The following is a 12,270-nucleotide window of genomic DNA, read 5'->3' as shown; positions in this document are numbered from 1 at the left end:
TCCTGCTGGACACTACTCACTGTATAGTAATATCCATTCTTTGTGTTAACTGGAGGCACCGTGAAGCTCAAACATTCAACTGTAGGAACAAGAAGAAACACATATTTTGAGTGGAGGGGGACTAAAAAACTCAGTACAACAGTAACAATATCAAGAGATAAGATTAAATACATGCAGGGTTCATGCAGCTATACATTTGGAAAAACGTAGTAGTTTGAAGGTTTTGTCAGCGCATTATTCATGTGTGATAAGTGTTTATAATTGAGTGAGTTATAATAATCAATATCCGCCCCCTGCAAAAAAAAATGCTGAAAATGTTACTTCCTGATTACCCGGAAGTAATCCGGAAGTAAGCAGAGAAACCCAAAGATGGCGGAGCAAGGTCCGATAGCCATTGCGATGCGGCTAAGAAATCAGCTACAGTCCGTCTACAAACTGGACCCGCTGCGGAACGAGGTGAGCGGCCGTTTGATTGGAGATTGTCTGCATGTGGTGGGGGCAGACGGCGGGGAAACGGGAGCAGAGACGCGTTCAAAGCGCCCGGGAACGGGAGGTCCTTCTCCTCTCCCGCGGACGACTGATGGAGAGCGAGCGCTGTGAAACAAGCCGTGTGTGCGCATGCGTGTGAGCAGGGAGTCCACCGTGTTGTTCTTTCGGAGGACTCGAGCTGAGCGTTCCAGCGTGCGAAAAACCGCTCAACTAAACTCCTTATTCCGCTCATTTCACGCTACAAATGATCCATATATTGGTCAATTTAACATAAAGTTCGCGTAGTTGAAACCAAACCGTCAGTACAGCTGCTGAGCTACTTGGTTTCTCTAGGCGTTGTTGTTGTGAACTAACGTTAGGTCAGCGCGCGCTTGTTGTCACATTTCGGTGGTCACAGAATTCGGTGTAACGCCTGTAAAACTATTGTGTTACCGTGTAGCTAGTTACTAGTACGTACTACTGTCGTCAGCTGTTCAGCAGCAGCCAGAAAGCAGGACTTGGTTCCCGCCCCGTCGATCTGTATCACACACGAGTGACAAATTAACTCATTGAGTGCCAGCCACTTTTGGAGAACGGAAGCTCCCAGTGCCAGAGTTTCAGAGCGTTTTCAGTGATTTCTCGAGGCCCACAGAATATTGTGTGATATTACTATGTAAACACCAAACACGCACAAAGAACGAGGAGACTCTCTTCTATCATCTGCAAAAAAAAAGTTTATTGATACCATTTTCCGTTCTTTAGTTATGAGCCGGAGAAGATAGGCTGTTTTGAGCAAAAATACAGGTTTCAAATTATAAGCTGAGATATTCAGCCTTTTGTGAAATGCAGCATTTCAAGCACATTCTGAGTCTGAAGATAATATTTTCTGATGTAGTGACGTGGTGTAGTTCTGTGGAGCGTGCGTGCCCCCCCCCCTCTCCCCCCCTCAGCTGCAAACTCCTCCCCACACGCACCCAGTCTATTTTCGGAGCCTCCGTTTTTGCGTCGGGCGGCTCCCGGGCGGCTCCCAGCACGACAAGGAAATGCCAAACGGGACTGCAGGGAAAGGTTTGGGCGTCGGGTGCTGCCTTTCTGGTGGGTAATCGTGTGGAGAAACTATATGCAGACAGACAGACAGAGGCAGAGGAGCTCAGTTGTGGGCGCGGATTGACTGATGTTCGCAGCCAGCTTCAGCTGCAGACAGAGCAATCTATATGGCTCTGGCTGCAGCATGCATCAGTTTCTCTTTGATCACGGCTTTTTCCTGCAGTTTTCCGGACCTTTCTGTAATCTGGAGAGCACTGTCGCCACCTAATGAGTCCGTAAAATAGGTTATACACCTTCAATAGCTCCCATATTTGTACAGGAGATGCCTGATGCTTTGATCCACGTCCCACCGTCAAAAAACGCAATTGACGAACATACTCGTCCTTGGCACTCTACGTTACTAAACGAAATGACGAACATACTCGTCCATGGCACTCAATGAGTTAAAGGGGATCTTGAGTGGAGAATTGAGTGAAATTGAGTGGAGAAACATAACAGTGAGGAGATCCCATGACGGTCAACCTGTCCTTAGGGAAGGATCAGTGCAAATCAATACAAAGTTGTTCTGAGTGATCATAGCATAATATGATAAACATTTATATCCTGATGGGAGTTGTCTTCCAGGATCGGTGGGTGGGTGAGGTGGGGTGGGGGAGGCACTGAGAATGGTTTTGATGAGTATCAAAAATGATGTGAGTCAATCACATGCCATGGCCTTCACAGTCACTGGGTCTCAACTCAATTGAACAGCTATGGGAGATTTTGGACCGACGTGTAGACAGCAGGGTTTTTCTTGCACAGAGAATTCGGAGGTGGCCACCTCCGTCAAGTTTCATGCATAGAACTGTGACAGGTGTCTTCATGGAAAACACTATTTTTTTTAAGAAGTGTTGCACTCTGTGGATTTCTGTCATTTGTAATTACCGCATCATGCCGATTTGTTGAACATTTTGGTGTTAAATATTCTTTAAGGTTATTTGTTTAAAAAAGCAGCCTTCTGAGCACCTTTGCAGAGTCAAATCGGTGCACAATCAACATAGAAAACGTCTATTTTCATATCTTTTTTTAAACATGTCGGCCACCTATCGGTGAGCGGTGAATTTCCCCCCACTAAAATCTGTATCGGTCTAAAAAATCCCATATAAATCCCATATCGGTCGAGGTCTAGTACCACCTCCACCTCATTTTGAGCCAGGAAAAACCCTGGACAGCGAAACACCAGATGAGGGAATATCTTTTGGAAGAGTGGTGTTCCATCCCTCCAGTAGAGTTCCAGAGACATTTTGAAGCTGTTCTGGTGGCACGTTTGATACTGTATTATACCGGTGGCAAAGTTATCCTCTTTTTAAATCTCCCTCCACAGAGAGGTCAGGGTCAGCCTCCCTGGAGATGGTGGGGGGTTCAGTTCATCTAGCTCAGAGGCACTTTGGCAGTGCAGGGGTTTGCCACCAGCCCACCATAGGCTGGAGTGTTTTTTTTTTTACTAACTATGGCACCCTGACTCTGCATTATGAATGAGAACATCTTCAAACTGGAGGCAAGCTGGACTGATCATTCAGACTTGTTGACCAACCAGTTTTCCAGCCAAGCATTGCTTCACCTGATCCTCTCAGTGCTGCATTGAGGTGCAAGAATGCTAACCTGAAAATAATATTTCAATGGTTTGTGGTTGTGGATGTCATCATGAATGCACATTTTAAATAAATGGCAAACGAGCGATGGCAACTGTAAATGCAAATAATCTGTTAAGATGCTAAAACTGGGGGGGGGGTCACACACAAAACTGGATTTTGTCAACTGTCCCAGTGTGCTTGAAAATACCCACAAAGTAAAGCAGCCAGTTCTGAACTTCCGTTCAAAGTAGCGAGAGCACAGAATCCACCTGTCCGTGTCCAAATACTCATGGAGCTCACTCTTTTATGGTTGACTAACTCATTTGACCAAACTGTGAAATGGTTCGTCCCAAAGAAGGAGAAATTCATCTTTTTGCTAATGCTTACCCTCCTCCACAGGGAGGTCAGAGGTCAGGGTCAGCTACAGAGCAGCGTCCATGGAGCCGGTATGGATTCAGGACCCTTCAGCAGGGGGGATACCCGCTGTCATGTCATAGCATTTATTTGGAGCGGGAGAGTGGAAAGTGTGAAAACTGGGTGGAAATTGGCTGCTTCTGAGATGCAGGAGCTACTAGCAATCCAAGCAGATATGTGACTACATTCTACACACAGACAGTTTGCAGATAGTCATGATGTCAATAAGGGACACCACTAACGCGCTGCAAGGTGTGACTGTGAATGTTTCTAACTGCATGAATGTGAAGATGGTTAGTGCAGCAAAAAGTGTTTCAAAGTCAAAAGTAAAAACTTGTTTCATGTTTGCAGGAGGAGGTCAAGTTGAAGATCAAGGACCTGAACGAACACATCGTCTGCTACCTTTGTGCGGGATACTTCATAGATGCCACAACTATTACAGAGTGTTTGCATACCTGTGAGTGTTAACAGCATCTGTCATGTACAATTTAAACTGTGTTCCTGTTTTAGTTATGTTATGTGTAGGTCGGTCCATGTTGTTTGCTTTGCAATGTTCATCTGGATGTTGGCTTCAGGCTAAATGAGACGTGTCTTTCTTTCTGCTCCTTGTACAGTCTGCAAAAGCTGCATTGTGAAATACTTGCAAACAAGCAAGTATTGTCCAATGTGCAACATAAAAATCCACGAAACACAGCCTTTACTCAACCTCAAACTGGATCGAGTGATGCAAGACATCGTCTACAAACTGGTGCCTGGCCTGCAAGAAAGTAAGTTACAGCTTGAGGTCTCTACATCAGTGTTCTGATGAGCAGATCATAGCCGTGTCCTGGACCTGAAAGCTGGGTCTGTCACAAAGGAATGTGAATGAGTGAATATTTGTGGTTGAATGCTTGCGAATTGTGAGTAATTTAAGATTAAGTGAAAATGTTTGACCAAAATGAGCTATTTCTTTAAGAGCAATATAATCTCATTTTAGACAGTATTTTTTTAACTAACAGCATACTTTTATTCAAATACAATTTATTTATTTTCTTACAGGTGAAGACAAAAGAATAAAGGAGTTTTATCAGTCACGCGGGCTAGAGAGAGTTATCCAACCCACTGGAGATGGTACGTTTTTTGAAATGACCCATGTGTCAGAATAGGATTTATTCTGAGATTAAAGTGTTACTCTGTCAGATTTTTGTTTTGAATTTGTTCTTGTCATTTTGAAATTCTAAACTCTATTTTTCTCCTCACTAGATGCTATGCCCGATTCGACAGGCCTACCGTACACTAGCTTTGACCATTCGAAAGCCCACTTCTACAGATACGACGAGCAGGTGTCGCTTTGTCTCGAAAGACAAAGGTAAACTCCACTTCTTCTGTTGGTTGTGGAAGCATCTCAAAGTGATCTAGGCATGTGTTTCTTTCCACATACATATTTTTTCAAAGCTGTTTGTTCTATTTTGTCCATTCAGTTCATCACTTGCGGGAAAAGACAAGACGAAACTTACTCTCCAGGTAAGCCCTGCAAACCAGTGAACTCTCTGTTTTGTTGCAGTCTATTTCAGTAGCAGTCTTTTTCAGTGCACAGTGAGATTGTTGAGCTGGTTATGGACCATTTCAAAACGACATGGCCCACAAGTTTACGCAACCGTGAAAACATGTCTCCAGGGTCTCTCATTTTGAAGCCTTAATAAGTATTTTTCTACCCTTAACTGCTAAGCAAATAGATGGCTGGCATCTGCAGCAACAGCAGAAAACAGCATTTAGAAGGTGGTTACTCTGACCACTGATGAAGCCTTGTTGCTGACAGAGGCAGGGGTAAGCCCTCGTTCACACCATACGCCAAAGCCACGCTGAAGCCACCCAGTTTCATTTCTGCTTCCTTGTTAACAGGCGAGACCGTTCACACCAGCCACACGCCACCGCTGAAGCGATAGTTCAGGCTTCTGTTCTATTTTCCCGAGCTGCCAGGCATGAAGTCAATGCAAGTTGTGGTTGGGGGGAAAGCAGCAGTGAGCGAGGCGCTGAAGAAAAGAGAGTGCTTCTTGTGTGACCGGTTTAGCGTGACACTCAGCTTCTGTTCAGTGCAGCTTCAGCTCTGCTTCTGCATAGCGCCTGGTGTGAACATCAACTAAGTGGGACAAGCATGGAGCCACACACTCATGTCCCACTCTTTGTTTCCCATTCAAACCAAATATTTCTAGATAACGGGAAATACTGGAATTGTCTGAGAAAGTGTCTCTGTGTTGTCAAATTCCAAGATTCTAAGACTCGTGTCACTTTTTGTTTATTAGCACTGACCTCTATGACTTAAGGGAGGAGAAAAAAAACTAAACAGAAAACCCCAACCAAAAACCTTTCAGATCCTTGTATTGCTTTCAAACACAATAGTAACATACATTGTCCAACTTTGGCACCAGCCAAATGCTGGTAAAAAATATGCAAGTGGCTGGTAGATTCACTTCACTCACCAGCCCAAAGACAAAACAAAAAACAATGGTAATCTATTGAGTGGCATGTCAAATGTGAACATTCACTAGCTTTTGCCGGGGGGACAAAAAAAGTAATTTTGGACCCTGGTTGCATATAATTCATAGATTTTCGTTGAAATTGCTTTGAGTACGAGATAATTCAAATAATCCCAACTAAATTGTCAATCTTGAAGCTAGCATTAAAAATACTTTCCCTGTGAATGTCCAAATAGACTACTTGCACAACTCCACTACTTCCTGAAATGAGTAGGGCATCTTGGTTTCCTGTCCTACACTATTGGATGAACTGATTAATGTCAGGTGTGCCCGACTGCTGCAGTCACAACAACAGTGATCGGGCACACCTGACATTAATCAGTTCATCCAATAGTGTAGGACAGGAAACCAAGATGCCCTACTCATTTCAGGAAGCAGTGGAGTTGTGCAAGTAGTCTATTTGATCTGCATAACTAAAGTGCTAATGACAATGCTGATGCACCTAAGTTAAAAAAAAAAAGTAAATTTTCTTGGGATTGGTGAGTTCACACCCAATGTTCCGTGGCATCATGGCTGTCTTATATTCCCTTCTTCCTCACCTCTTTCCTGATGCCTGCTCATTCAAATCTACATCCTGGCAAGTGTGCAGGTGTTGGAAAAATTGCACACTAAACCATTTAAAACCCAGTGAACTGCAAAAGATGCAATTCCCTTGTGCGGCAGGAACTTTTTGACAAGCCCATTTATTAAAGGAAAGAACAGTGTAATGTGCAAAGTGGGCTTGAATACTGCCCAGGTCAGACACACTTAGGAGCTGGAACAAAGACCATTGAGGGGAACATTTACCGAAGCGCACACCATGTAAATTATGTGTAAAAAGCTACGTACTCATCAACACTACCCAAGCAGGATCGTTACACCTACTGCAATGACTTGGGTCGGCCAGCAGAGGGCAGTCTTACACTGTAAATGTTTTGCAGATGCACTTCTGGTGCTGATGGATTCTCATTGAGTTGTGATTCAACTAGAGATTTAAAATTCCCTTCAGGTAGAAAGAGGTTTTCTCTATCCCAGCTTGTGATGATTTTTCAAGATGCCACTCCCCAAGTTTGATCTGACAAGTAAAGTTTGATAGGGGAGAAAAGATCTTGTGCTCCTCCTACTTACTTGAGGCAGACATCTAAAAGACCAGGATATTGTGTTGTTGGGCTTTTGATGTTATCTAATGAGGAGGACATATGAAGCTTGTACATAGTCATGGAGGTTTTGGCTTAGTAGCAAATCTTAAGGCATTATCATCATCCTTTTGACCACTACATGAAGTTAATATGTATTGTAATGTTGTATGCAATGTAAGTAATGCGAACATGCATAACACCTACTCTGAGCTTGATATTCTGTTGCATTTCTTTTTTAACTAGCGCCGCATGAACTAATAAAATACAAGCCGGATGGCATTCAAATAAATAAATCAGACATGCACTACGGGGGGCATTCTGATGGGTCGGCTTGCTAAAGCATGCTGTGTGTGGCGTTCTCACAATGTTATGGGTTTGATTCCGACTCTTAACCTCTATTGCATGTCATTCCCTCTCTCCTGTCAGACCCATCAGTTTGCACTTTACTGGAGCAGAACTTATTTGAAAACCATCTTCAAGAGACTGGTCTACCTTGAGATGGTGGTGGTGGTGGGGGGGGGGGGGGGGTGTAGAATATGTTTGAAGTCGAGACAACAGTAGCCTGGGATTCTGCTTACCGTACAGTTTCCATTTGTAATTGCAGTATTGTCTCCCCTGTTGAAACATTGTGACCCCATTACTGGCATCCTGTTTGGATTCATTGCTAAAGATTGACCAAGCTTCAGTTACAAGAACAGCATGTGGTGAATCCACGTAGGGAGCATGTTTGCGTCTGGAAAAGGTTTGTTTACTCTGATAGGACGTGCAAACATGGTAGAAAAACAGACCTGTTTTCAGTTATGGTGGGCTATGGACGTAGAAAGATGCCCATTATCTATGTTTAACCTTTGTGTCTGATTGTATTGTTCCTTGATTGATTGATTGCTTGACTGAACATTTTTATGATATCCTTGTTTATGTTTACTGTATATTCTACTGCCTTGGCTTGTACTGTACTTTGCATTTAACAGGTGCTTTTAATAACATCTAGGGATGGGCATTGCAAATTAGCCTTGGCTAGAAAATGCTATGATACATGTCATCAGACGTTGGCAAATGTGATATGTTATGTATCTGTTCCTTTACAAATAAATAAATTAAATGAAGTCTTGAGTTTGCAGAGACCATGAAAAGCAGAAGTAAAATGAGTACAATGATTCCATGCCACAGTAACTCATTTAACATTGGAGCAAGCCAAGCATCTTAACCAGGCTTCTTACAACCAGAGTTTGAGGTTAACTGCCTTATTCTAACAGACTACCGTTATGACGTTTACATGCATCAATCCATCAGATTGCTTGGTTTAAGTTTGACCTTTTGTCGCCGTGTCTTGTCTCTGCAGCAGAAGTTTGTTCGCTGTTCTGTCCGAGCGGAGGTGAGACACCTGCGGAAAGTGCTGTGTCATCGGCTAAACGTGGAGAAACACCAGGTCAGTCACTTACCCTCTCTGCTTATATGAGATTAAAGTTAAACATAATGTTAATATCCCATAGGCCCATGCCAACCAGCACATATTTTGTGTGTAAAATGGCCATTGGGGGTGGGAAACACCGGATGCCCCACGATACGATATTATCACGATACGATGGTATAGCGATATGCTAGTACAGAGTTTCCCAACCTTTATTGTACCGCAGACCGGTTTAAAATTGACAATATTGCTGCAATATTATGCAGGAAAAGAAGTAAAGCATGTATTTTTTGCTGTTCTGGTGTTGCCTTTTGTAATGTTTTGATGAGTTAATGAAGCTAGCAAGTGCTAATTGGGTGGCACAAATACAAAATTGAAAAGAAAAAAAAAACTCTGAAGTTAAAAAACTCAGAGCTTACCATCGACGGATGCAACTGTTTTCCCATCATCATTTTGTAGTCTTTCAATTTGTAGAGAAGTGAGATGCTCTGCCTCTGTTTGGCACTTGATAGGTGGAACTGTTCATGAAACTAAATCACAAGTTCAGCTGTGGCCACAGCAAGATCCACAGCAGCAGCAGGGTCGCTTTGCTTTGTTGACCTGTTGATCATGTCGCTCGCCGTGTGTAAGGATGGCTAAGATGTCTTGGATTAAAGGGATAGTTTACATTTTTTGATGTGGGTTGTATGAGGTACTTGCTGACAGTCAGTGTACTACACGCATTAGAATGCAGCTTGCACGCGCCCAGTTTGGCGAAATGGAGACCCGTCGCCTCAGGCAAGTAGAGCTGTCTGCTGAGTGTGAACAGGGTCACGCAAAAACGTTAAAATATAAATAAATAAATAAATAAATAAAAGAGTGTAAAAAACTGTGTAAATTATGTCTTTTCAAGTCAACTTGGCATCTCAGGGCTTGTGGATACTTTGAATTGTGCCAAGTGAGCAGAGCAGTATGGAAGCATTTTGTGGTTTTTATTTTGTATTTATTTTTTTACGTTTTTGCTCGTGACCATGACTCAGCAGACAGCTCTACTTGCCTGACGCGGCCGGTCTCCATTTCTCCAAACTGGGCAAACCGCCCCGGCTGCCTTCTACTGCATGTAGTACACTGACTGTCAGCAAGTACCTCATACAACCCCACATCAAAATATCCGGATTATCCCTTTAAAGCTTCTCCAACATGGCACATGTATGTTGTGATAATTGTGGTTCAACCTCATCCTCAACGTCATATTGGAGTTCCTGATGCATGCTTTGACACCAGACCGAAAACGTTGACCACTAATGTCACCAAGGCAACTTTCTGTACATGATGTTTTTGGTGAAGTGTTACTGATTTCTTTCACTACAAAACAACAACTGGTTGTCGTGCGGGATCGCCCTTCACATCTCTCTGTGTGGTCTCTCTCTGTCCATCCCTATAGGTCCAGATGTTGTTCAATAACGAGTCTCTGCCCGATCACATGACCATGAAGCGCTTATGGCTCTCGCACTGGTTTGGCAAGGTACGGTCTACGGTCCAGCCACTCTCAAGTGGCGCCAACAGATTTCATCCATTCCTTCACACTTGACGGGCTTTCCTTTTGTTCTCCAGTTCATTTGGGGAAAATCAGGAGAACGTTCCCTGTAGATGTGTAGATGTTGTGTCGTGTCAACCAGAACGTCTCAGTCATAACTGGGAAGAAAAGCCAATTCATTGTATTCTACTGTTGTTCTCATCGTTAAGTCGCTTTGGACAAGAGCTAAATACCTTATATGGACGATGTAAAAGCAATGATGGGAATGGAAAAAGAATTGACCTTCATTCAGGGTTCCCACTGGTCCTTGAAACTTTGTGAATTTGAGAACAAAAAAATCAAGGCCTTTTGAAAATAGATATAAGTAGACACGGGTCATTGAATGTACTTGAATTTATATATTTTGTCCAAGAACATAAATTGAAGTGTGTGAGCTTCTGTAGCGAAAGCCTGCTATTTCTCATTGTAAAAATTATCACTGTTGTAACTACAGTTGCCCTCAACCGAGGATTTACTTATCTGACTAGTTCATTCAAGCGATTAATCTATTAGTTAATTAGTCATTGCGTCCTTGGTTCTCTCTCACTCACTCACTCACACACACACACACACACACACACACACACACACACACACACACACACACACACACGCACACGCACACGCACACACACACACACACACACACACACACACACAAAAATATGCCTTGTTTTGTAGTCTGATGGCATCAAAACCTCACTCCAGCCAGGTACCCAAAGTTGGCAACTCTGGAAATAACTTTGTCTGGGTTTCTTTCTTTCTTTCTGCTAGTAAAACTTGGTTGACTAAGACTCTTCACATCGACTAATAGGAGCCAGCCCTAGTTGTAACAGTAATTAACCTTGATCCATGCCTCAAACTATGCCATGTTGCGTCCTTGAATTTGAAGAAATTGGGCCTGGAAAGTAAATGAAAAAGTCCTTAAATTTGATGTTTAAGAAGGTGTGGAAACTTTGTGTATTAATTTACCAGAATACAAGATGTTAATCCATGCAATGAAGTTATATAAATTAAAAAATGTAAATGTCAAGTATAATTTGTATTTTTTGTCCCCCCCCCAGGCTCAACCATTAGTCCTTCACTACACCATCAAAGACAAAAGAACAAGATAGGACACGTCTTCAGTCCATGGACGGCTGTACATATTTTGTACAATATATATTCTATTTTAATAGTGTTTGTGTACATATACTTATTTTCCTTGTTTTGTATTTTTGAGAATAAATTTGAAATGGGAAAAAGTAATCGTGTTCTTTGTATTTAAATGCTCAGGTCATGATATGTGCTTGTCAACATACAAATATGGTCAGGATGGAGAGAACAAGATGTACATTTAAAATATTATTTGAAATGTACAAACACCTAGATGGTAAATAAGTTAGAATTGTCGTTTCTTCATTATTGTAAGTTATGTATAACATGACAAACAAATGGTGGATGATCGTCCCTTCTAGTACATCATTCCTGGGGATATTTATTTTGGTTTCTCATACTCCAAATTGCTATTCACTGCAGTTTTATTTCATCATCATAACTTCATTTTTAATGCCTACTAATGTCTACTTTGGAATTAATTTCATGTAGCATTTACATCAACACCTTCCCAAACAATTGGGAGATAATGGTTTGTTTTTACTACAAACATTAATCTTTGGGTATGTAAAATAGCATGATTGATCAATTATGTAAGATGTTCAATGCAGTGACTCCCTCTGCAAAGCCAAGTAGCTAAAGCTTGTGTTTGGTGTATTCTTGTTAATTTCGGGATAAAACCAGGTTAAGTACTGAGGGTAAATCTATCCTAAATTGATTTATTACTCTCCGAAGTCACCTGTTTGTCAAAGGTAATATTTGTATCTAAATGAAAAAGGTATAGTTAAGGTTTCTGTCTTTGAAAACAAAAAGCGAAATGTCCATTTTCATTTTGTTTCATGCATTTATTGACTTAAAAAGTTATCTTGCAACTTGATCTCAAATCTTATGATTACAACTTGAAATTTGAAATTCGAGCAACTAGTTTGACTTGAACACAATATTGTTTTAACTAAAATGAGTAGTTAATTACGGTAGTCATTGCGTCCAATTCTGCTATTATTGAGAGCAGCATTTTATATCTGTTGTCCTT

At 41.9% G+C, this 12,270-nt stretch overlaps 1 protein-coding gene across 1 annotated transcript; it reads left to right on the top strand.

Annotated features, from left to right (window-relative positions):
* Positions 1 to 369: 369 nt before the first annotated feature.
* On the top strand, positions 370 to 11,328 carry pcgf1 (polycomb group ring finger 1; the record flags this gene model as incomplete). Its single annotated transcript, XM_083651383.1, has 9 exons — positions 370 to 456; positions 3,894 to 3,999; positions 4,157 to 4,309; positions 4,581 to 4,652; positions 4,785 to 4,890; positions 5,003 to 5,045; positions 8,519 to 8,605; positions 10,011 to 10,091; positions 11,207 to 11,328. 9 exons carry the CDS (start codon positions 370 to 372, stop codon positions 11,255 to 11,257), a joined length of 786 nt encoding a protein of 261 aa, XP_083507509.1. The 3' UTR covers positions 11,258 to 11,328.
* Between the last annotated feature and the right edge of the window lie 942 nt (positions 11,329 to 12,270).

This window comes from Poromitra crassiceps (genome assembly GCF_964638095.1).
Source record: "Poromitra crassiceps genome assembly, chromosome: 15".
In the NCBI taxonomy this organism is placed as follows: domain Eukaryota; kingdom Metazoa; phylum Chordata; class Actinopteri; order Beryciformes; family Melamphaidae; genus Poromitra; species Poromitra crassiceps.
The sequence above is the reverse complement of the archived record's forward strand: the minus strand, read 5'-3'. Positions and strand labels throughout refer to the sequence as shown.